Genomic DNA, 24,986 nt, shown 5'->3' on the forward strand with positions numbered 1-24,986 from the left:
AGCGGCGTCACGGGCGCTACTATCACAACAGAATAATGAACCGGCGTTATCGTCGGCGCAGCAGATATACCCGGCGTTATCATCGGTGCAACAGGCGTATCCAGCGTTATCGCCGGCACAGCAGGCGTTCTCATCATTAAATATATCGCTAGAGCAACAAACGCCGACAACACATTTTAAGTCAATGGAGCAACAAAACGAGGTTATAAACAATGGGGCAAGACCAAAGACAAACCACCGAAAACCTAAACGCGGTACATTAGCTCCAGTAAAAAGGGAGACACATATCTCTATGCAAACAGATGGCGTTACGTCGAAACAAGAACAGGAGTCAAATGATGCAAAGATGCGCAGGAAGGTTTCACTAATGGAAGAGCGTATGCCGAAGACACAACGCCGACGTCAGGTGGGATATCTTAGCGGTGATGACGTCATGTCAAGCACCATGAGGTGGCAGGAGTTTGACAATCAAGAAAGAAGCATTGACGAACAGTTTGGAATTTGTCTGCCAAAGGAACAGAATAGGCTCGGCAACAACGTGACTTCCCCAAACAATAGGCCTTATAAGGAAGAACCAATAATTGATTTAAGAAATTTGCAAAGGACACCAACAGCAGTTGAAGAACCCAAATGGGCTACAATGAAGGTTAAACCAGCAACATGCGACGGTCTTACGTCCTGGGTAGATTACTTGACTCATTTTGAAATGTGCGCGTCTATAAATCGTTGGTCTGACGTTGACAAGGGTCTCCACCTCGCTGTAAACTTAAGGGGGTTAGCGCAAGACGTATTGGGTAATCTCCCAGCTGCAGATAAGGCCAATTTTACTAAATTATCTTCAACACTACAGCAACGGCTGTAGAGTTAAAAGCATTTGAGAAAGCCGAACATGCTAGGACAGAATACAAAGGTTACGCCAGGGCCGCAGACATAACGGTAGAGACTTCCGTTCAAGACGACACAGTCAGCACTCTTAAGGAACTGAAAAAGATGATTCTTGACATGAAATCCGAGATAGACAAACTGAAAAAAAGTAGATCAAACAGGAGCCGACCGAAGGACAACAAATGCTTTAAGTGCGGGAAGGAGGGTCATTTCCGGCGAAATTGTCCAGATAATAAAGATAGGCCGGCGTATTCAAATATGAGTACCGGATATGAACAAGATGAGGCGGGCGTTTACATTTCCGGGACATTGAACGAAACGTCTACAGAGATGCTCGTGGATACCGGTGCCACTGTTACCTTGCTGTCTATCGATCTTTTTCATCGCATCCCAACAGCGCAGCGTCCTAAGTTAGAACCGGTAAAGAAAGACGTAATAGCGGCAAACGAGGGAAATCCGAGTTTACGTTGACTGTTGGTCAGAAAACACTACGGTTCAAGGCAATTGTAGCCGATATTACGACTTCCGCCATTTTGGGCCTTGATTTCTTGTACCAACAAAACTGCCATGTCGACTTGAATAAGAAAGAGCTTAGAGTAAACGGCGAGATTCTGGCGTGTCGGTTAGCGGGCCGGTTTGGCTGTTGTCGCGTACATGTCGCCGAAACTGTCACAATTCCTCCGCGTAGCGAAGTAGTAGTACCTGCAGCTCTAGAAACAGAGACAAGCAATAGCATTGGTTTGATAGAACCTCTGGCAGAAGGAGGAAAACATGGAAATACTATCGTAGGTCGAACATTTACACAGGCAGCAGAAACGGTACCAGTAAGATTGATTAACCCAGATGAGGAAGCTCAGGTCCTATATCAAGGTACAGCAATAAGGCAATTTGAACCTATACAGAACGTAGTCAGACAGACAATACCAGTGAGCAAGTCAAATGGGGACTTGTTTTTAAAGGATGACAAAGATCTAGGACAGACTGATGTGGTGAAACACACGATTGACACTGGAACTAGGAAACCTATCAAGCAACCACCTCGCCGACTGCCTCATCATTCACTGCAGGAAGCTGACAAGCAGGTCAACGAGATGTTGGAAAGGGGAATCATTGAACCGTCATCAAGCCCTTGGGCATCAGGTATTGTTCTTGTTCGTAAGAAGGATGGTAGTCTGCGCTTCTGTGTAGATTACCGACAGCTGAACAACGCTACGATCAAGGACGCTTATCCGCTCCCCCGTGTTGACGATTCCCTGGACAAGCTAGGTGGTGCGAAATGGTTTTCGACCCTAGACCTTTCGTCCGGATACTGGCAAATAGGCATGGATCCTGTAGACAAAGCGAAAACGGCCTTTGCGACACGTAAAGGGCTTTTTCAATTTAAGGTGTTACCGTTCGGGTTGTGCAACGCCCCTGCAACATTTGAACGTCTTATGGAGACCGTGTTAGCAGGATTGCAGTGGGAAGTATGTTTGATCTACTCATCATTGTTCATGGTCGTGAGTTCGAGGAGTGTCTCAACAATCTAGACAGCGTATTTGGGCGTCTAGCAGACGCGGGTTTGAAGTTGAAACCTCGCAAATGCACACTTTTTGCCAAGGAAGTTTCATTCTTGGGGCATGTAATCTCAGAAGATGGAGTTGCCACGGACCCGGATAAGACCGGATAAGCTGTGCGGGAGTGGCCAGTGCCGAGAAATATCGCTGAGGTCCGGTCGTTTTTAGGATTGTGTGGGTACTATCGCAAGTTTATATACAATTATTCCCAGATTGCAAAACCCCTTCATACACTCACGTCAAAGGAGCATGCGTTTGTGTGGTCACCATCTTGCCAGACGACATTTTCCCAACTGAAGGTTAAACTAACATCTGCGCCAATACTAGCCCACCCAAACTTTGAATTGCCGTTCATTTTGGATACGGACGCATGCGATGTAAGCGTTGGTGCTCTTTTGTCGCAAGTGCAGGATGGGAATGAACGAGTGATAATGTATGGAAACGGGATGCTTTAGAAATCCGAGCGGCGTTATTGTTAGCAGTTGTAGACTTTGTCCAATATTTCTGTCATTATCTTACCGGAGAAAAGTTCTTGATCCGGACAGACCATAGTGCTCTGCGCTGGCTTATGCAAAAGAAGGATCCTGAAGGTCAAACAGCTCGTTGGATCAAAACATTGTCAGCATACGAGTTTGAAATCCAGCACCGTCCGGGTAAAGATCATGGAAACGCCGATGGCTTAAGCAGAGATCCGTGTGACGTTTGTACAATCGTACCTAAAGAAAATATAAAGACAGGTTGGAGCCACGCTCGCGCTGCGATTTCTGTATCTGAACAACAAACCCAAGTACCGATTGAGGAGTTGCCGATTGGTGAAGCTCAACTGAAAGATGATTTCATCAAGAAACTAGGTGATTGGATTAAACAGGGCAAGTGCTCCGATTCCAAGGAAATCAAAGCTGAAGGATGAAAGGTTAAATCTCTCTGGGCTCAGTTCGACAGGTTCAGAATACGAGACCGCGTCATTGTTAGGGAATGGAAAGACACAGCAAAGAAAAATACATCAAGTTCTTGTACCAAAAGGAATGCGCACAAAGGTACTAAATCAAACACATGACAGTAAGACAGGTGGACATCTTGGCATCCGCAAAACGTTGAAGAAGTTGCGACAAAACTATTATTGGCCTGGCCTACAAAGGGACGTACGGCAATGGATCATTGCGTGCGAAAAGTGCGAGAGGGGAAAGAAGTCAGGAAGGACGCGTTTTGCGCCAATGCAACTTATACAGAGTGGCATGCCGATGGAACGAATTGCTATTGATATCACAGGCCCATTACCACGGACTGAGAGTGGCAACCAAAATATTGTAGTAATAGCTGATTACTTTACAAAATGGACGGAAGCATTCGCTATCCCGAATCAAGAAACCCTCACAATCGCCACCATCTTGGTAGAGGAGATCGTGACAAGATTTGGTACACCATTGGCTATTCATTCGGACCAGGGTCGACAATTTGAGAGTGTGTTATTTACTGAAATGTGTAGAATGCTTAGTATAGAAAAGACAAGGACAACGCCATATCATCCGCAGAGTGACGGCATGGTCGAGCGCTTTAACAGAACTTTAAAGGAGATGCTTCGATCCTTTGTAAGTGAAAATCAAAAAGACTGGGATCGTCACCTTCCATATCTGCTAATGGCGTACAGGTCGTCGGTGCATGAGACAACAAACTTTACGCCGAATTTCTTAATGTTGGGCCGAGAGTTGACGATACCTTTGGATATCATGATGGGGAAAACGCCAGACAGTGACAGCATGACGGCGAGCCAATGGGTAACGGACACGCGAGTGGCCATGGAGCAGGCGTATACATATGTCCGGGTTTACATGAAGGCCGCAATGCTTCGTCAGAAACGCCATTATGATACCCGCGCGTCGCATCAAAAGCTGAAGCCGAAAGACATTGTTTGGGTCTACTTTCCGACCGTCAAAGCAGGTACGAGCCCGAAACTTACAACATTTTGGCGTGGTCCGTATGAAATTACGAAAGCAATTTCGGACGTCACGTATGAGGTGAAACCTGTCGGAGGAGGCCGGCAACATGTCGTTCATTCCGACCGGTTAAAGCCGTGGAAGTCGCGGCACGGCCATTTTCAGACTCCAGCAGATAAACTAGTTGAAGATATCTCTGAAGAGGGAGAAGTATGTGAGACAGGTATACTTGATGTTAATGTTGGGGAATGTGCAACTGAACAGTGGGCACCCAAAGGAAATAGACCTGTTCGTATACGTGTACCATCGCGCCGATATGATGAATTTGAGCTATACTAGATAGTCCGTAACGACATATGTCTAAGACAATCACCTTGTTCGTTGCAGGTACTCGTTAATATGCAGTATTTAAGATCCTGGCAGTCAAGTCGTCCATCGAACTCATTCAGGTGTATTGCGTGCGGGAAGTTTTATGACGATATGAGGTCGCTTCAACAACATGTTGTTTACTGTGAGAGAGCCCGAGATACCTTAGGCGTCAACCATGATGAGAGGAAGTCACCAGAGAAGACGCACAATAAAGAACGTCATTCCTGCCAATACTGTACCCAGACACTGTCAAGAAAGGGGGATCTGCGTCGTCATATTGAGCGCCACCACCCTGAGAAAGCGAAGGATATGACGCCGCCGAGGCGCAGGCGTGTCAGCACTTCTAGGCGTAGTGCCACGGAAACAGAAAAATCTCCAGAATGCCCGACCATCACAGTAAGCTAGAACACGTCGGAGAGTGCACAGAAGGCTGTAGAAGTCAATACTACTATTGGTAGCGACCCGGACGTCTCCCTTCAAACCGTGATGGTACAGACCCAGATATTGTCACCGTTAAGCCGTTCTACGCCTGCCAAGAGGACATCAAACGGGGAAGAAATGTCTAAGACGCCAGTCGTGGACGCAGGAGAAGGCACGTCATCACAGCACGTCACGACCAACGACGTGGGCATCCAGTGTTACATGCCCGTGAAAAGGCATAGACGGAAGGAGACGACGACGAAGACCACCGTGGGACCGGATGGTGAGACGACTGTGACCAGATCGTCTCACAAAATCGACTGGGAGGAGTACGTTGCCTGAAGAAATCCATGGATGACGCGGGACGTGTTGGTAATGGCAAAGGTTAAAGACGTGGGACGCGCTTATCGCGGGACTTATTGTGTTTTTTGTTCTTTCTTTAGTGACATTTGGACGAGACGTCCACCCATTATTGGGGGGAGGGGAGGTATTATGTATATGGATATTTTGTATAATGGAATAGCATTTGTCGTTCTATGTCGAACTATTGATTGTTGTCTGTGTATGATATTGCACAATTGTCTTAAAGGTATATCAAAATGTTGTAACAGATAATTATATTGTATGATAGTTTGGTAGCTGGTGTGAAAGAGTGCGAGATAGAATCATATGCGTTAGATTTGTGCCTTTTGATTTCTTGGAAACTGTTTGTGTGTGTGAGTGTATTTATTCCATGTTTATTGTTTCTTTGTTTCTGAATGCATTTTTGTAATTGGATTTATAGCAGGCGTACATTTGTATATGTATTGTACATGCTCTGATTGAAATACGTTTTTTGCCGTTTAAAGCGCAAGGGAAAGCGAGTATGGATGGATGGGTACCGAACGTGTGGTTGTGAGATTTTTGTTTGGAAGTCCCGATGTATTGCCGATATATGTGTTTTTATGTGCATTGGTCAGGACGACCAATATTTTTTGAGGCGTGGGTAATGTAATGAATACGTAAACATTTGTGAATTGTACTAAGCGTGTGTTACCTGTATTGTTACGTGTACTGATTACGTCATATTATGTGGGCTCACTCAGGTGTATATATACCGCTGACTGCACAGGCACTCGAGGCCAGGATATTATTTTTTAAACATTGATTTTTGTTTTAGCACTCATGACTGACGTTATTTAAACGAAATATCAGCAGAATTCAAGTTTATGTGCCGGTTGACAAATCCGAGGTCCACGGTCATTAAAAATACACAAGGCAAGCAACTCCAGATTTTAAAAAATCGACCCCTCGCTTGGAAACTGGCTCAAAAAAAGTAGTTATGATAAGTTCCTTGTAAAACAATATGTATCCGTAGGTAGTGTGTATATTTACCTTTTATTTGGTGCTTAACATTACAGGCTTTTTGGGAGAAGAGTTCCGGATAGCACTATACCAGTGAACAGGTAAGAAAGTTTCCGATGTCATTACGCGCGTAACTTCAAAATAGATATTTTTATTTCTACAAATACATTTGCGGGGATGGAAAAATAATGGCTGGGCAAAGAAAGTCCACATTTGCCAACTCGGATACAATATCATGGTAAGGGAGTATACAGAATGCATCAACTTTCAATCAAGCTGGCGGTAATGAGAATTTTTTAAAAAAAAAAAAATAGAAAAAAATCATGCAGATAATGAAAAAAGGGCGCAATTTATGAAAAATATCTTGGGGGAATATATTAACTTAGAAATTGGAAATTAAATTATATTTTCCATAGTGATTTTCTTTGCCCAGCCATTATTTTTCCATCCCCGCAAATGTATTTGTAGAAATAAAAATATCTATTTTGAAGTTACGCGCGTAATGACATCGGAAACTTTCTTACCTGTTCACTGGTATAGTGCTATCCGGAACTCTTCTCCCAAAAAGTCGGAGTGACCGCCCTTGAAATGGCATGTTACTTCCGTCAAAGATAATTACATGGACGATAAAATCTCCGGTTATTGAGATGTTAATCTCATGTACGTATTGTGAATTTCTCGTTGCCTGTAATGTTAAGCACCATATAAAAGGTAAATATACACACTACCTACGGATACATATTGTTTTACAAGGAACTTATCATAACTACTTTTTTTGAGCCAGTTTCCAAGCGAGGGGTCGATTTTTTAAAATCTGGAGTTGCTTGCCTTGTGTATTTTTAATGACCGTGGACCTCGGATTTGTCAACCGGCACATAAACTTGAATTCTGCTGATATTTCGTTTAAATAACGTCAGTCATGAGTGCTAAAACAAAAATCAATGTTTAAAAAATAATATCCTGGCCTCGAGTGCCTGTGGCTGACTGTACCTGGTTTCAAGCTCTGGGAGAGCGGTCCAGCGAAGAATATTCAGGTGAGAGCAATGACAGGTAAGCACTCGGTAACGTGAGGGGACCAATGGACCGGAACGGCAGAGGGCTGACGTCGGCGGGCGCACGGGTTGTCGTCAGGTACGCCGTAGCGGCGTTTGGGAATGCCGGAGCCTCTGCGTTGCTACATAGATATCTTTGGGTGCCCACATAATAAGACGCACTGCCCTGTTGCTACTGGTCTTTTTATCTGTTTTGCGAATAAACTGTGGAAACTGTCAGTGATAGCGTTGGCTTATTTGTCAGAACATTTACTCCTGGAGGTTCGAACGCCTTTGAACGCCAGAACCCGGAAGGACAACGGTGGACCACAGACGGTAAACGGTTACAATATCATCTTCGACAAAAAAAGTTACGGATTGGTCCCAAAACAGACCCATTTATAATTATAACATATATAACCAAGCAGGTAGCTTTTTACTGAGTTTCTTTATACATTTGCAAGTCTATTTTACAGGCCTTGTTACACTTCCAACCTCCCCCCACCACCCCCCAAAAAAGTTTGCCTTAAATCCATGTCCATATGCCATAATTTATTGGTAATTCATTTTGAGATAACCAAGCATGGAAAACTGATTTTTGAATTTGGGCAGTACAAACTCATCTATATTTGGACATTGCTTTGGGTCAATTGTTTTTTTTACTCATTCTCCATTCTATAAGTTTATGCCCTTAGGATCAGTTTGATGAGTTATAGAAGAATGAAACAGTTGTATACTACAATTCATCATTTAGATATACTGTATCCAATTCTAAATTTGTATTTAAAATGACTCTATTCATGCGTTTGATTCATCATTTGGGCATACTTCAGACTGAAAGATTTCATGTCAATATACATTTAATTATGCTGTTTATATCTATTTTTTAATGATTATGCTCATTATAAAATTATCACAGTTAAATAAAAATTTACCTTTCAATAGAGGAATATTGACATTAAATTTGTTAGTGACTGAAATTTTACATTAATTGTATTCATAGTCCACTTGTTATTAAAAAAGGCTCTATTCACATCTTTTGTACACAGCAATCTTTAACAAGAGATAGGCACCCACCAGTAAAAGTGAGATATCTTTCCATCTATTCTGGTTATATGCACTTAATTAATAGTACATTGATAGGTGAATTATCAGGTCAACATCAATAAACAAGAGAAACACGTGTAGTATTGAAAAAACTACCTTTACATGCTCCAGAGAAATTGCATTAGCAATCTGTAAAAGTTCTCATCCAAAATAGCCAACAAACAAAGTTGTATTTTTCAAGGAAATTTTAAAATAATCTGTCTAATGAAAAACTTGTAAATCATGCAGGTTTCATTTTCAATCAATCTGAAGGAAATTTGTATATATTGAAAAAGATCCCCCCAGTACTTCATGAAGTGGCAATGTCCCACTCTTTCTGTCAGTCACTTGACAATGCACAAAAGGAAACAGGGCACACATATGGAATTTAAGGAAGACTCCTTCCTTACTTCTCAAGAAATAGTAGCAACAATCTATGACTGTCAAAGTCTAAGGTGCCAACCCTTTTGTTTTTACATCAATATGCACAACTAGGAACCACTGGGCTATAACAGGAAATTTGGAAAAGATACATAACAAAATTCAAAATTAGCTTCTTGTCGGCCATCTTGTTTTTTGCATCAGCTCCAAAATCAAACATGTACAACCATTTATCAATTAAAGGGAAACTACTTCATAAAATTTAAAGACTTCTCTAACACTGTTTCTGCAGATAGGATAATTTACTTTCCTGTCAAAATGGAAATGACAGGCAGTTCTTCATTTTGTTTATCCAATCAGTTCATAAACAGACAACACACTATTAGTGACCAACCGACAATGCACAACTAGGAACAAAGAGGAAATTAGAAAATGATCTGTTCAGAATGTATTTCTAGAAAAATAGTAATTCATTTAAGGATATATGACAAGTGATTTGAACAGGGCTAGAAATAAGACAAACACTTTCTGAAAATATATTACATTTTAATGGTAGTGTTTTTTCTATAAAAAATACAAAATGTCATATATTGGCAAATCCTTACTTCCTGACATCCCTCACAGATAATAAAGAATTTTGACAGGCTACCATAAGATTCTTGTGACACTTATTTAAAACGTGGAATGTTATGCGTAATGCAGATATAACGAGAAAAACGGATAAAGATATGTATATAGAGACATGCACAGAAAATATGGAGACATAAATCCAGCTCCACAATGGCATGGAAAATTCATTAAAAATACAAAAATATGTCTGTAATATTTCTATATATATATATATATATCACAACAATCATAAAACCAAGCGCATAATTTTGGTAATCATAGGATTCCATTCTATAAAGCACTAAGTAAATAATCCAAATAAAGACTATAACAATTAGATTTAATGGTGTCACAACTAGCATCATTGTTGTCAGGCATTTTTAGTTCTAGCAAAAAAGTATTGAAGATTAACAAAGCAATTAAATTTTATTAAGATCATCTAAATTTGGTCAAATTAGAAAATGATTTGGTTTTGCTATTTTTTTGAAGGTTGACTGGTTATATGATACGAATACATATGTATAATTACAACCCCCCATGCCCATCCCACTTATATACCACACAAACAATCATTCTGGCTTTCTACAATTGACCTCTTTCCATAACTCTTTGGAAAAGTAAAGAAAATATCTTTATAAAATCATGAATTTGAAATGGTGTATATGGATTTTCATTTCTTCCCATAGTGGGGAGTTTGAAAAGAGGTCAGAGCAGACACAACACATTCACACTCAATATCTCAGAACCTTTTGGAAGTTTTAATTTTTCATTGTATAAAGATATGCATAGATATGGACTTGAGTGATGTTTTCTAGACTGTAATCACTGTCACATGAGAGCACTATTCATTTATTTATTAGATGTTGTTGCCACAGTAACTCTCAATATAGTGCTCTTTACTTAAAATTAATCGAATAGTCACAATCAAATTTACAAAAATGTGAGTACATGGCAAGTCTAAGCAAAATTGTGGCAACACACGGTGTACTGTGATAACTATTAGCAAATCTCATTCCATTTAACTATTTTGTGTGATTTTGAATTGAAAGTAAATGTCTTAAAAATGATCTATATCATAGCTTGGTAGTATTAAACACTCTCTGATGATCTTTCTGGAATGAGGATTGTGGTTTTGGTTTACAGCATGGTCGTGCCTTCTGGCATAGCTATTCCTTGGCGGGTTGTTCCATTGTCACTGAAATAGATTTATTTGTGTTATTTAAGTCCTAAATGGAAATTTCAACAAAATACAATGATAGTAAGGTTATTCAGGTCAGTATACTGGGTATTTTTTCAGGGCAAACTCAATCAGGTTTACGAACGGAATAAAGCAAATTCAATATTTTATATAAATGGAATTGAAATATAAATATGGCTTCTTTACAAGATCACATTTCACATTTTAGCTCATATATGAAGGTACATTAAGGAACTGATTATTACAAAGCCATCTAAAACACAATGGAAGAAAACCTTGAAAAAACCTTAAGTGGAAGTGAGGAACTGACAGGAGGAAAGGCACAATTCTGGGGACATATATCGAGAAAACACAATTAAATACTTACTCCTGGAATATAGGATTGACAGCTGCTGTAGATATGCCTCTATCATCATCCTGTGGCTCAACTACTACATTATCCCCGATATTGAAATTGAGGGTATCAATGTTGCCCACAGCCTCATCCGGAGGTACATACATATTCAGACTCTGCAGAAGTCAGAAATGGGTTTCAATCAACACATCATCTAACATACACGTTAGAACATTTCAACTAACCCTATAAACACATTTGATCATATCACTTAATGAAATTATTTACTATCATTAAAACATAATTTAAAGTTAACTTTTGTTACATTTTCATTCGATTTTTGTGGATTTAGTTCTAGAAATTCAGAAATTATTTCTGTTTTGACATTTAAGCTAACCTGTGTCTCGTATTCCTTGAGGAAGCTTGGGGGCTCCATGAAGTCTGGTTGGTCATATGCAGCCTGGTATACTCGGTAATGGTTAATGTATTTTGTGTACCTGCAGAAATAAAAAGCACAAATTAATCCTGGGTGAATTCAATAAGCCTTTCCTATTTAACACAAATCAGAATTCAATAAGTCTTCCCTATCTAACACACATAAGAATTCAATAAGTTTTTCCTATTTTACACAAATCAGAATTCCATAAGTATTTCCTATCTAACACACATAAGAATTCAATAAGTTTTTCCTATTTTACACAAATCAGAATTCCATAAGTATTTCCTATCTAACACACATAAGAATTCAATAAGTTTTTCCTATTTTACACAAATCAGAATTCCATAAGTATTTCCTATCTAACACACATAAGAAGTCAATAAGCCTTTCATATTTTACAAACATCAGAAGTCAATTAGCCTTTCCAATTTTACACTCATCTGAGATAAATCAGCCTCTCATTTTACATACATTACATCAAAGACCAATAAGCCCATTTCACTTATAACAGAAGTAAATCAGTCTCTCTTTCTCAAACATCTGATGATAATGTGGCCTTATATATAAAAACATGCAATGAAACTAAACTTATTTAACAAAACAAGTCATACCTGGAATGTGTGAACACTAAGACAATTATCCCAACAATACAGAGGAGGATTATGATAGCTGCCAACGCAATAAGTGCTGCCCATGGGTCGTCAATCCACCACACATAAGATTTTGTAAGAAGAGTTTTGTACAGATTAGCATCCTGGTACGGGAGACGTATTTTCTCTATAATCAGCGTATTGTCTGCTTGTAGTCTAGTGTTGAGGTTGGAGGTCTTATCTTCAGTAAAGATTCTGCAAAAAAATTAAAAAACAAGGATGAAAATTATTTTCAGATTCAAAATAACTGGAAAAGAAATGCAAGCTACTGTAAGACCAGTAGCAAATTTTGTCAACAAAAAAAAAAAAAAAAATTAGAACAAAAATATTTTCTCTTTATATATATTTTACATAGTGATTTTTAAATAATTCCATTGTTCATTAAAATGTCAAAACTTGTCATAATACCAGAAAAGAAATTAGCATGAAAAAGTTTACATGTAAACTTGTAATATATGTGTATTAGAATATATTTAGCTATACAAATTCTGTACAGAAAAACTTACTCAGGCATCCTGCTGTTGTTGATGAGATTGTATGGTTCCCTTGGCTCGCCCAATACAAAAATAACATCAGAACTGTTAAAAAGAAACATAAAAAATTAGTGTTTGGTAGGCAGAGCAGATATAGCCAAGGTTTTCCTTGGGTACTGCACTTACTTCTTACATTGTTACCCCCTGTACTCTGTCAAGGCAAACAAAAACTATTAACTTACTTTTAAGTTAATATACAAGGGAAAAAAATAATAATGCATGTATTTTGCTTGTGAAGAACTCGGCAACACACCCAACTTTGGAACCCCAAAAATTATAGTTTGATTTTCTGATGGGATTTGAAAAGTTCTGCTCTAAAAACTGTATTAAGCATTTAGACTACTGGAGATTTTCTAATTAGAGAAAGTGATAAATGTACTTACTCTGTGCCATCTATAGAGAGCTGATCTTTTAACAAAAGGTTCCTTCGACGTTCTATATTCTCTATAATACACACCTTCTGGAATTCATCTTGTATAGCTCTGAAAAATGAAACATTCCATGAAAACATTTTTCAAAGTATTTAAATTCCATAACTGAAAGACACAATTCAGGGGTAATTGTTTTAGTATGCCTCAAAGCATTAGCTAGATTAAAACATTTATCAATATAGCATCAGGAGTATTTGGTCTCCAATATGTTACTTATAGAAATTTTTTATACAAACCTGCGAATCATTGCCTTTTTAGCTGCAGCATCTTCAGGAATCATATTTCTTAGGACCAATACGAAACGGTTATATGTGTAAATGATGTTGATCTGTCAAAATAAAAAATTAGGTAGTGTTTAATAGCAAAAATGTATTATTCTTTCTTGGTAATTAATTGGAAATACTGTATAATTTAGGACTGATAAATGTATTATTCTTTTTAACCACAAGTGATAATACTGATTTAGAACTGATTGAATGGCTACAATACAGAGGATATAAAACTATTTATGGTTTTGTCTGTTAATTACAGAATAGAAAAACTGGGAACACAGATTGTATGTCACCTGGCTGACATTGGGTATATATTGTGGGGATCAGATTTCATCAAAAAGTTTGTACTGGTTTGACAGTTTCATTTTTATTGTTCCTGAAGATGAACATAACCAAGCTAAATGTTTTCGTGTTTTGTGTAAACACGCTACTTTTTTAATGTACAGGTAAGAGAGTGCTACAGGATGGTGACACTAATTAAGCAGTCAACCTTTAATTGGATAATTAAACTGGTACTTAATCGTAAGTGACTGAGTGTTGTGTGTACAATTGGACCCATACAGCGTAACTGGCCATGTGCCTTTCTACTCTTTTTGTCAGAAGACAAGTTTCAACTGTATATACTTGCTTGGTACTATGATGGTGAAACAAGACTGACAGACAGACAAGGGCGTAACATGAAATTCTTCACAACTTTGTAGCCTCACTTACATAAGCCGTGGACTGGGTGACCTTGCGTTCCTCAATTCTTGGTGCATTGTCGGTAGCCAGTATTGGGATTTTGTAGGTTTTGGCAGCGAGTGTTTCAGAAGAGAATTCTGTATTGGTTGTAAATGTTCCATCCACTGAACTGAGAAGGAATGGTGGATTTGCTGGCACTGAACTCTGTTCATCCATGGAGTATGTTACAAGACCCAAAAGACCAGAATCTTCATCAGTTGCCTATAGTTTGAAAAACAAATTATACACATTATAATCAGAGCTATAATCTCATTATATAGTACATGTGATAAGTTTTTGAACTGAAATAAAGTCAGAGTCTTTCATTTTTACTCCAATGTGGTTCCTGCATATTTCCTTAACCTTCCATCCAAACCAGGTAAAATCAGTGCAATGTAGATAACCACTCAAACAAGCATTACAACACCACTATGTATGTATTCTGACAGCAATTTCAATCTTGTCATACATCTTGAATTAAAATCTGACAAAGATTTCAGCTTGTTAATTCAATGTTAAGGTATTACTTACATAAACTCTCATTACTGATGCATCTGGGCGAGCATCTGAAGCAATAGCACCAAAATAACGGTTTTCTGTGCCAGCACTGCTTGTCTGAAGTGGGTAAATATGGGGTTCCTCGTACTGGAAGATTGGCGAGTTGTCATTGACATCTAACACTTCAATGATTACTGTAGCTATGGGATGGGTGTTTTGGACTGGAAATAAAAGAAATCAATACGAGTTTCAGGATTACATCTTGATATTGTAAAACAGATTTTATTATTATTTTCATCCTATAAGATTGCAAAGCACAGACTGTTAAGGTTTAATTAAAAAAAAATGACACTTAATAATTTTCGTTCCTGCTTTCTGTTCGGGTTTTGATACCAAATGATAAAATCTGTGCATAGCCTATATCATATTGTTATATGGTATATATTTGCGATTAAGATATTGTAGAGTATAACTACTATATAACATTTTGAAGAAGCTCACAGCCATTATCAGGGCAGTTCCACCTCTTTAGCAGGTTATTTACTTCCAATGAAAAGCACTGTGGTGTAACAGTACTGTACAGAGATTACATATATTTGATATACTATAACACCTATCAACGATTTATAGAAGACAAAGAATAATTTCTTCACCACATACAAGTAAAATTATACGTCAGTAAATCTTCACTGATAAATATAATTTGCATTTTTTAATTATAAAGATAATGGTATTAATAAAATTTCTTTAGTAAAATAGTTATAAAGAAATGCATACTGAAGATCTGTCTCTTTCTACGTCCAACAGCTCCCTCTGTCACTTGCACTGTCACATTGTATTTCTTGGTAACCTCGTAATCAAAGCCTGGCTCAATCAGTTTTAGACCACAGTTCTTCTGGAACTGGTCTGGTGCGATGGAGAATGGAAGGCCTCTGAGATCCCCTAGTATATTGCACTGAGCTGACTGTGAAGCCTGATATTCCACGTCCATCAGCAAAATCACTTGATCAACATCAATGTTCTCACGAAGTTGCAGACTGAAAAGATTAATAGTCAGAGAATGAGTTTGTTCAGTTCACTTCACACAGAGGAAATGTCAAACAAATGAAAACCACACTGTGACAATGTATTTAGTCCTTTAAATGTGTCGTATATCTGTTCTGACTAGCAATAGTAAACAGAATGTATATTACTCTACATATATGTAAGTATAGGAATACTTACTAGTAGACGGGCTGCTTGAAGCCAATTTGACCATCTGCAGTGTCTTGGTATGTAATATTGATAACAATATTGGCACTAGGACTACTACACTTGGGTTTCCAGCTTAAATCACAGGCCTGGATCTGGACCTACACACAACAGGTAAACAACAACACATAAGTATACATAAAAACAGGTAAGCATGTATGAAGCAGGTGCATATCAGATAAACACTAGGTAAACAACATGATAAATATTTATTTCAATTAAGTAAAGATGATACAAGTCCACTGAATTCTTAAAAGACGGAAACAATGGAAATGAAAGTTAGTCGATTTGGTCGAGTTATGTATTAAATATGGTGTCAGAGGCAAATTTTACAAAACTATCGCCATGAAACTATCTCCTTGAAAGTTCGAGTTTAAATCTATGTTCTTCAAGTTCCTGCAATGTCCACTATATTTGTGTCATCTCGGAGAATTAAGTCAAACCTGTTGCTATTATTGGCCATTTTCGATGCAGATTTCATTCACTTTGTGACACAAATGAACAGCAGTTGATCATATTGATGTTTTAGTTATGCATTGATCGCAAATGTGCAGTTGGAATATACACCAAATACCAGATTGAAAAATGATGGTAATTTATTGATTTTAGCTCTATACACTGCCAAGAGATGGAGCAGGAGTAAATAAACCATTTTCTAATCGAACTCAAAAAAGCAGGATGACAGCAATATGCAGAAGACCTTAAAGGTCTTCGCATAAAATCTTGATCAGTACAGAACAATATTCAGTTATCCGTAGATGGTGTTGATGTGATGATCTTGCCTGATGCTACAGTTAGATCACTATAATGCTGAGGATCTGACACCTACCGTGATTGGACTGATGTTATTAGGTATATAGAGAGACTGTTTGATGTACACCTCCCCATTGTCTGAAACACCAATGTATCTGGCAAAGGAGGCAGCATTACCCAACACACTGTAGGCAAACTTAGCATTGTTCGTCTGTGAAACAAATGAAAAAAAAAATATCAAAACAAAAAATTACACATAATCCATAAATATGGATTGATAAATCCAAATATTATGTAGACCATATATATGAAACCACATGTTGTAGTACATAAATTCACAACGGATTAATCTAAAACTTTGTAGGGTTACAAAAAAAGCAAACAAAGCGTTGATTACTTACATTAGCACTGAGAGGTATCTGGGAATCTGCATCTGCTGCAGTGACCGTGACCAATGATGTGCCAGCTCTGTCTGTATCAGTTGCGTTCACTTGGTAAACTGTTGGTGTAAACTCTGGTGCAAACATGTTGCGGACAACATTGATGGTGACAGAGGTGGAGGCAGACTTCGGGTTGTTGGAGGTATCTGAGGCCACGACTGTTAACTGTAACATACAAGGACAGTTTACTGGATGGTAGAAATATGTGTCAAATGTTGATTTAATTCTTAAGATATAATCTATCTTGATGTAACATGCCTACATTGACAACCTGCTCTCATCACAAAAAAATAGAGTCAAGCATACCTAATGTTAAGTCAGTGAGCAATTCTCATTCAGTACTGTTATTGTAGTCCCTTCTCAATGGCGAAACACGCTTTCAATTTTATGATATCATGAAAAACTTGGTTACATTGTTAATTTAATAACACATCTCATTAATAATGATTTGCACTATGATGACATTGATAAATCATACATATAATCTTCCCCCCTGTGGGTTGAATTCTCTCTTTCATATGCAGGGTCCCTTGCCCTAAGGGGGTGAAACACTATCATTTTTGTGACCTATCCATATTGAAACTTACGATGTACACATCATCAGCTAAATCAGTTGTAAGTGGTTGTGCAAGAAGGATGACTCCGGTTGTCCTGGTAATAGTGAAGTAAGAGTTGACGGTATCAATAGCATATCGTAGGATACCACTTGTACTGTTGATATTGTCATTGTCTGTGGCTGTCACCTCGATGACCTTTGTGTCAATATCGTGGTATTCTGATATGGATACAGTGTGTGACAGATTTGCGAATACTGGTGGGTTAGCATTTCTGTTAATGTTGATGGTCACTGTAGCAGTTCCAGCTAATGGTGATGCACTTTGATCTGTGGCACGTACATTTATCTGTAATTAAACGAAATTGGTTTTAAAAAAAGTCATCTTCAAGCAAACCTATATAGCACAAAATAAACCAAAGGCACAGGAAAAAAGCTCCACCGACAACAGGCTGGCAGGATTAAGGGGGCATTGGAAGTGAAAAATATGAAAAATACTTTCACTTCTGATATCTACAACAAATTGAACTTCTAGGTCATTAAGAAAGATTGTTTATGAAAAGTGGCAATGACCGTGGAACATGTGCTCAATTTTGTGATACCATGATTTTAAAACATTTAAGACATTTCATTATCAATAAAATCCAAGAATTTGATTTGAATTTTACCAGATTACCATGAGGACATTCTGATGACAACATGACAGATTAACATCGCTATTTAAACAATTTTGATATCATATGTTACAAAAGTAGGTATACTTACAATATATCTGTCAACATCTTCGCGGTACAGTATACGGGATGTGGTAATGACTCCAGTGAAGGAGTCGACATTGAAGTAGAGAGTGGCAGGGGGACTTGGAATGATGTCATATACAATAGGATCCTAAAATCATTAAAGAAACTCAACTAAAGGCAAAATAAAAGCAAGTTACTAAAACATACACTTTAAATCACCATTAGTGCATTTGAAAACCTTGAAAATTCATAATCCACTCACACATATATTATCACTGTAATACTTATTTTTGTTTAATCAAACATAAAACCTCAACTGTATTTTCAATGATCTATCAATTCTAAATCTCTGAATACTTACATTGTCAGCGTCTGTTGCCATGATCTGAAGTACTCTATGTTTAACGGGAACATTCTCATCAATGGTTTTTTCATAGTTGGTCTGGGAGAACTCTGGAGCATGTGGGTTCCTTGTCACAACAATCGTGACCTTGACCTTATTTTGGCGACTTGGCACACCACTGTCTTTTGCAACAACAAACATCTGTAATAGGAACAAAAACGTCGTTGTACAGATTCTTTTGCTTTGTTAAATGGTGGCAGTGCTTCAATTCAGTGTAAGCTGATAAAAATCTGAAAACAATTTTATGTGATCTCTGTGATTGTGAATTTGGATCTTACTGCACAGTAATCAAAGTCAGTGAAGCAATAAATGTGGGCTACAGTTAGCTACATGTGTATCTTAATTACCATGGATGTATCTGCATATTAAGTCAGAAAACAAAGGGAAAAAATATCAGAATAAAAGTAAAGTGGAATATAAAGTAAAAAATGGACCTAAATTTACATAGAGGCTATTTAGCATGTAATTCCGATGTACAATAGACCTAAGTTTACATAGAGGCTATTTAGCTGGTGATTCTGATGTACAATGGACCTAAATTTACATAGAGGCTATTTAGCTGGTAATTCTGATGTACAATGGACCTAAATTTACATAGAGGCTATTTAGCTGGGAATTCTGATGTACAATGGACCTAAATTTACATAGAGGCTATTTAGCTGGTGATTCTGATTTACAATGGAACTAAATTTACAAAGAGGCTATTTAGCTGGTAATTCTGATGTACAATGGACCTAAATTTACATAGAGGCTATTTAGCAGGTAATTCTGATGTACAATGGACATAATTTACCTAGAGGCTATTTAGCAGGTAATTCTGATGTACAACAGACCTAAGTTTACATAGAGGCTATTTAGCATGTAATTCTGATGTACAATAGACCTAAATTTACATAGAGGCTATTTAGCATGTAATTCTTAGGTACAACAGACCTAAGTTTACATAGAGGCTATTTAGCATGTAATTCTTAGGTACAACAGACCTAAGTTTACATAGAGGCTATTTAGCATGTAATTCTTAGGTACAACAGACCTAAGTTTACATAGAGGCTACTTAGCAGGTAATTCTGATGTACAATGGACATAATTTACATAGAGGCTACTTAGCAGGTAATTCTGATGTACAATGGACATAATTTACACAGGCTCCTGAGCATGTAATTCTGAAGTACAATGGACCTAAGTTTACATAGAGGCTATTTAGCTGGTAATTCTGATGTACAATGGACCTAAATTTACATAGAGGCTATTTAGCTGGTAATTCTGATGTACAATGGACCTAAATTTACATAGAGGCTATTTAGCTGGTAATTCTGATGTACAACAGACCTAAGTTTACATAGAGGCTATTTAGCATGTAATTCTGATGTACAATGGACCTAAATTTACATAGAGGCTATTTAGCTGGTAATTCTGATGTACAATGGACCTAAGTTTACATAGAGGCTATTTAGCTGGTAATTCTGATGTACAACAGACCTAAGTTTACATAGAGGCTATTTAGCATGTAATTCTGATGTACAATGGACCTAAATTTACATAGAGGCTATTTAGCTGGTAATTCTGATGTACAATGGACCTAAATTTACATAGAGGCTATTTAGCATGTAATTCTGATGTACAATGGACCTAAATTTACATAGAGGCTATTTAGCATGTAATTCTGATGTACAATGGACCTAAATTTACATAGAGGCTATTTAGCTGGTGATTCTGATGTACAATGGACCTAAATTTACATAGAGGCTATTTAGCTGGTGATTCTGATGTACAATGGACCTAAATTTACATAGAGGCTATTTAGCTGGTGATTCTGATGTACAATGGACCTAAATTTACAAAGAGGCTATTTAGCTGGTAATTCTGATGTACAACGGACATAATTTACACAGGCTGCTGAACATGTAATTCTTATGTACAATGGACCTAATTTTACATAGAGGCTATTTAGCAGGTAATTCTGATGTACAATGGACCTAAATTTACATAGAGGCTACTTAGCAGGTAATTCTGATGTACAATGGACCTAAGTTTACATAGAGGCTATTTAGCAGGTAATTCTGATGTACAATGGACCTAAATTTACATAGAGGCTACTTAGCAGGTAATTCTTAGGTACAACGGACATAATTTACATAGAGGCTATTTAGCTGGTAATTCTGATGTACAATGGACCTAAATTTACATAGAGGCTATTAAGCAGGTAATTCTTATATACAATGGACATAATTTACACAGGCTGCTGAGCATGTAATTCTGATGTACAATGGACCTAAATTTACATAGAGGCCATTAAGCAGGTAATTTTTATATACAATGGATATAATTTACACAGGCTGCTGAGCATGTAATTCTGATGTACAATGGACACAATTTGCATAGAGACTATTTAGCATGTAATTCTTAGGTACAATGGACATAATTTACACAGGCTGCTGAGCATGTAATTCTGATGTACAATGGACACAATTTGCATAGAGACTATTTAGCATGTAATTCTTAGGTACAATGGACCTAAATTTACACAGAGGCTACTTAGCAGGTAATTCTGATGTACAATGAATTAATGTCACTTCAATATGTGTTATTCACTAAGAATACATGCTTACTGTATAGTTTTTGGTTGAAGGGTCAGAACGTAGGTTTCCGATGACGAGGATGATGCCAGACGAAGGATTGATATAGAAGAAGTCCCCACTGTAAATAGGCTGACTCTCCTGTTGACTGAAGAAGTATACAATTCTTCCATTGTCACCCTGTAACATACAAATGGAGTTATATAATGGTGACCTTGGTGTGCAGGCCTGAAAGTATTTGATTTGTCCATGGGAAAACTTTCACATGGATTTTACTTTGCAATTTAAATTCAAATTCTTTAACACATCCAAAATTGGCAACATGAGAGGTGTGACTAGGATTCAATACAACATATACAACACTACTGAAAGTTGTGTACATCATTCACCACAATTATACCCGGAGAAAAAAGATATCCCAAAAACAGCAAAATGTAACGGACAAGAGATCCCAGAGGGATCTTGGCTCCCACCATTGTTTGATCTTTATATGCTCTTTGAAAGTTGGATCTTTTCCCTTCTTTTCTGTTCTCTGTTTTTGCTCTTAATGGTAAGACATTTGAACATAACTTTGTAGAATTAAATGATAACCTTTGCCGGCCAAATCCAAAATGGCAACCTGGAAGTTCAAAGTCCCAAACTCTAATGGGCACATCTAGGGACCTGAAGAACCCTATACATGAAATTTGGGAAAGATCTACACAGCACTTTTTAAGAAATAGCAATAACAAACTTTCAAAGTCTACTTGGGACCAAGGGGAACCTACAAATGCAATTTGAGAAAGATCCATCCAGGACTTCTCAAGAAATAGTGATTACAAAATATTGTTTAAGGACGGACGGACGGACGGAGAGCTAATAAACATTAAAATCACTAAATAAAATTGCTTTAAAAAGGGTTATCAGGATGAAGAATATTTTAAACTTTAAATTATCTAAAATGCCCATTTTTTGTATAAAACTTACAGAATCTTGATCAGTAGCAGAAACATTTCCAATGATGTAGTCAAGGTCCACATTTTCATTGATAGTGAAAGTGAGATCTCCGTGGTTGAATATAGGTGTGTTGGGATTACGGTTGACCTGGACTCGCACAAGGGCAAAGTCAAACTCTGATGGATCATTAAGTCGGTAACCATATACACGGATCTGTAAACAAAACAGGTATCAACAATGAATTAACAGGAATTATCATTACTGTGATACCGTATCAACATGTTATATTCAATAACTACAGAAGTGATATCATATTTTTAAAAAAGGACAGTTGATCTTCATCTCTATGGTAATGAAGGCAGTTGATCTTATCACTATGGTATCAAAGACAACTGATCTTCATCTCTATGGTAATGAAGGCAATTGATCTTATCACTATGGTATCAAAGACAACTGATCTTCATCTCTATGGTAATGAAGGCAATTGATCTTATCACTATGGTATCAAAGACAACTGATCTTCATCTCTATGGTAATGAAGGCAGTTGATCTTATCACTATGGTATCAAAGACAACTGATCTTCATCTCTATGGTAATGAAGGCAATTGATCTTATCACTATGGTATCAAAGACAACTGATCTTCATCTCTATGGTAATGAAGGCAATTGATCTTATCACTATGGTATCAAAGACAACTGATCTTCATCTCTATGGTAATGAAGGCAGTTGATCTTATCACTATGGTATCAAAGACAACTGATCTTCATCTCTATGGTAATGAAGGCAGTTGATCTTATCACTATGGTATCAAAGACAACTGATCTTCATCTCTATGGTAATGAAGGCAATTGATCTTATCACTATGGTATCAAAGACAACTGATCTTCATCTCTATGGTAATGAAGGCAGTTGATCTTATCACTATGGTATCAAAGACAACTGATCTTCATCTCTATGGTAATGAAGGCAGTTGATCTTTGTCACTATGGTATCAAAGACAACTGATCTTCATCTCTATGGTAATGAAGGCAGTTGATCTTTGTCACTATGGTATCAAAGACAACTGATCTTCATCTCTATGGTAATGAAGGCAATTGATCTTATCACTATGGTATCAAAGACAACTGATCTTCATCTCTATGGTAATGAAGGCAGTTGATCTTATCACTATGGTATCAAAGACAACTGATCTTCATCTCTATGGTAATGAAGGCAATTGATCTTATCACTATGGTATCAAAGACAACTGATCTTCATCTCTATGGTAATGAAGGCAGTTGATCTTATCACTATGGTATCAAAGACAACTGATCTTCATCTCTATGGTAATGAAGGCAGTTGATCTTTGTCACTATGGTATCAAAGACAACTGATCTTCATCTCTATGGTAACAAAGCCAGTTGATCTTTGTCACTATGATATTAAAGACAGTTTTCTTCATCAGTATGATAACAAAGACAGTTGATCTTCATTACTATGGTAACAAAGACATCATCACTATGTTAATAAAGACAGTTGAAACAGACAGAACGATTATATGGATGTTATCATTAACATAACCTATCTCTTCATAAGTAAATCATGATATTGGTACTATACTATATACAATCAAGTCAAACTGTAATTTTAACTATGATTAAAAAAGAAAAGAACCTACAGTGTACATGCTTGTTAGGCTGTCATCTTCAGTGAATGCCTTGCTTAGGGTAATCTGGCCTGTAACATTGTTGATGACAAAGTGATTTCTGGCCAATCCATCGCCTCTAATCTCATACACAACTGTGCTCTGTAAAATGCAAAATTAGAAAAAAAAGATTTAATGCCTTGTACAACAACTTGGAATATGTCTTTCCATGGGTGATTCAACCTACAATCTAATACAGTGGTTAGTCAGCACAACAGTCAAATACATTCATCCCATTGGTTTATCAGCTCAAGTCTAATACATAGTCTCCCACTGGTTAGTCAGCACAACAGTCAAATACATGTCCTCCCATTGGTTAGTCAGCACAACAGTCAAATACATGTCCTCCCATTGGTTAGTCAGCACAACAGTCAAATACATGTCCTCCCATTGGTTAGTCAGCACAACAGTCAAATACATGTCCTCCCATTGGTTAGTCAGCACGACACAATCATGTAATTATCCCCTGAATGCACCAGACAGAGGATAACACCAGAAAACTAATAATGTTTGCACCTGTTCATGTAGATCTCACAGCATGTTAATTTTTCAATTAATTCTACGAGAATTTCTGAGTTCATACTTACACCTGCCAATGGATCCGTGGCATTGACAACAGCAATAGTATTATTGACAGGATAAGATTCAGGGTATACCACAAAGTATTCTGCTTGACTGAACCGGATCTTTCCGACACGACCAATTGTAATGGTGACAGGAACAGTTGTGAACATGAAAGGATTGCCTTCATCTCGAACACCAACAGTGAACTGAAGTAAACAAAAAGGTTATAAAGTCCAGCTTTTTCTTTCAACACATTCAAACAGCCTATGAAACAGACTTATTCTGATTGCAATATATGGAGGTGAACACAGCGATTGCTGAAGCATGCTGAAAGTGCTTGTCAGGAAACAGGAATTTCCATTACTTTGGCTCAATGAATTATCATTGGGCAAAA

General features: G+C 37.5%; 1 protein-coding gene across 1 annotated transcript in view; it reads right to left on the reverse strand.

Moving 5' to 3' along the window:
- Nucleotides 1–9,562: 9,562 nt before the first annotated feature.
- The window catches only part of LOC132560117 (protocadherin Fat 4-like), a gene marked incomplete at its 5' end in the record, with an annotated part of 96,468 nt that continues 81,044 nt past the window's right edge, over nucleotides 9,563–24,986 (reverse strand). The window contains 20 exons of the mRNA XM_060224762.1: nucleotides 9,563–10,810; nucleotides 11,181–11,323; nucleotides 11,545–11,644; nucleotides 12,198–12,431; nucleotides 12,743–12,814; nucleotides 13,153–13,251; nucleotides 13,437–13,528; nucleotides 14,184–14,414; nucleotides 14,724–14,911; nucleotides 15,468–15,727; nucleotides 15,915–16,042; nucleotides 16,771–16,905; nucleotides 17,096–17,299; nucleotides 17,722–18,036; nucleotides 18,453–18,575; nucleotides 18,789–18,971; nucleotides 21,440–21,586; nucleotides 22,373–22,555; nucleotides 24,002–24,130; nucleotides 24,616–24,798. Of these exons, the coding sequence (XP_060080745.1) occupies nucleotides 10,753–10,810; nucleotides 11,181–11,323; nucleotides 11,545–11,644; nucleotides 12,198–12,431; nucleotides 12,743–12,814; nucleotides 13,153–13,251; nucleotides 13,437–13,528; nucleotides 14,184–14,414; nucleotides 14,724–14,911; nucleotides 15,468–15,727; nucleotides 15,915–16,042; nucleotides 16,771–16,905; nucleotides 17,096–17,299; nucleotides 17,722–18,036; nucleotides 18,453–18,575; nucleotides 18,789–18,971; nucleotides 21,440–21,586; nucleotides 22,373–22,555; nucleotides 24,002–24,130; nucleotides 24,616–24,798 (3,207 nt within the window). The remainder of the gene's footprint in view (nucleotides 10,811–11,180; nucleotides 11,324–11,544; nucleotides 11,645–12,197; nucleotides 12,432–12,742; nucleotides 12,815–13,152; nucleotides 13,252–13,436; nucleotides 13,529–14,183; nucleotides 14,415–14,723; nucleotides 14,912–15,467; nucleotides 15,728–15,914; nucleotides 16,043–16,770; nucleotides 16,906–17,095; nucleotides 17,300–17,721; nucleotides 18,037–18,452; nucleotides 18,576–18,788; nucleotides 18,972–21,439; nucleotides 21,587–22,372; nucleotides 22,556–24,001; nucleotides 24,131–24,615; nucleotides 24,799–24,986) is intronic.

Source organism: Ylistrum balloti, unplaced genomic scaffold (genome assembly GCF_031769215.1).
Source record: "Ylistrum balloti isolate Yb309-2 unplaced genomic scaffold, AGI_CSIRO_Ybal_v1 Utg371016, whole genome shotgun sequence".
Lineage (NCBI taxonomy): Eukaryota > Metazoa > Mollusca > Bivalvia > Pectinida > Pectinidae > Ylistrum > Ylistrum balloti.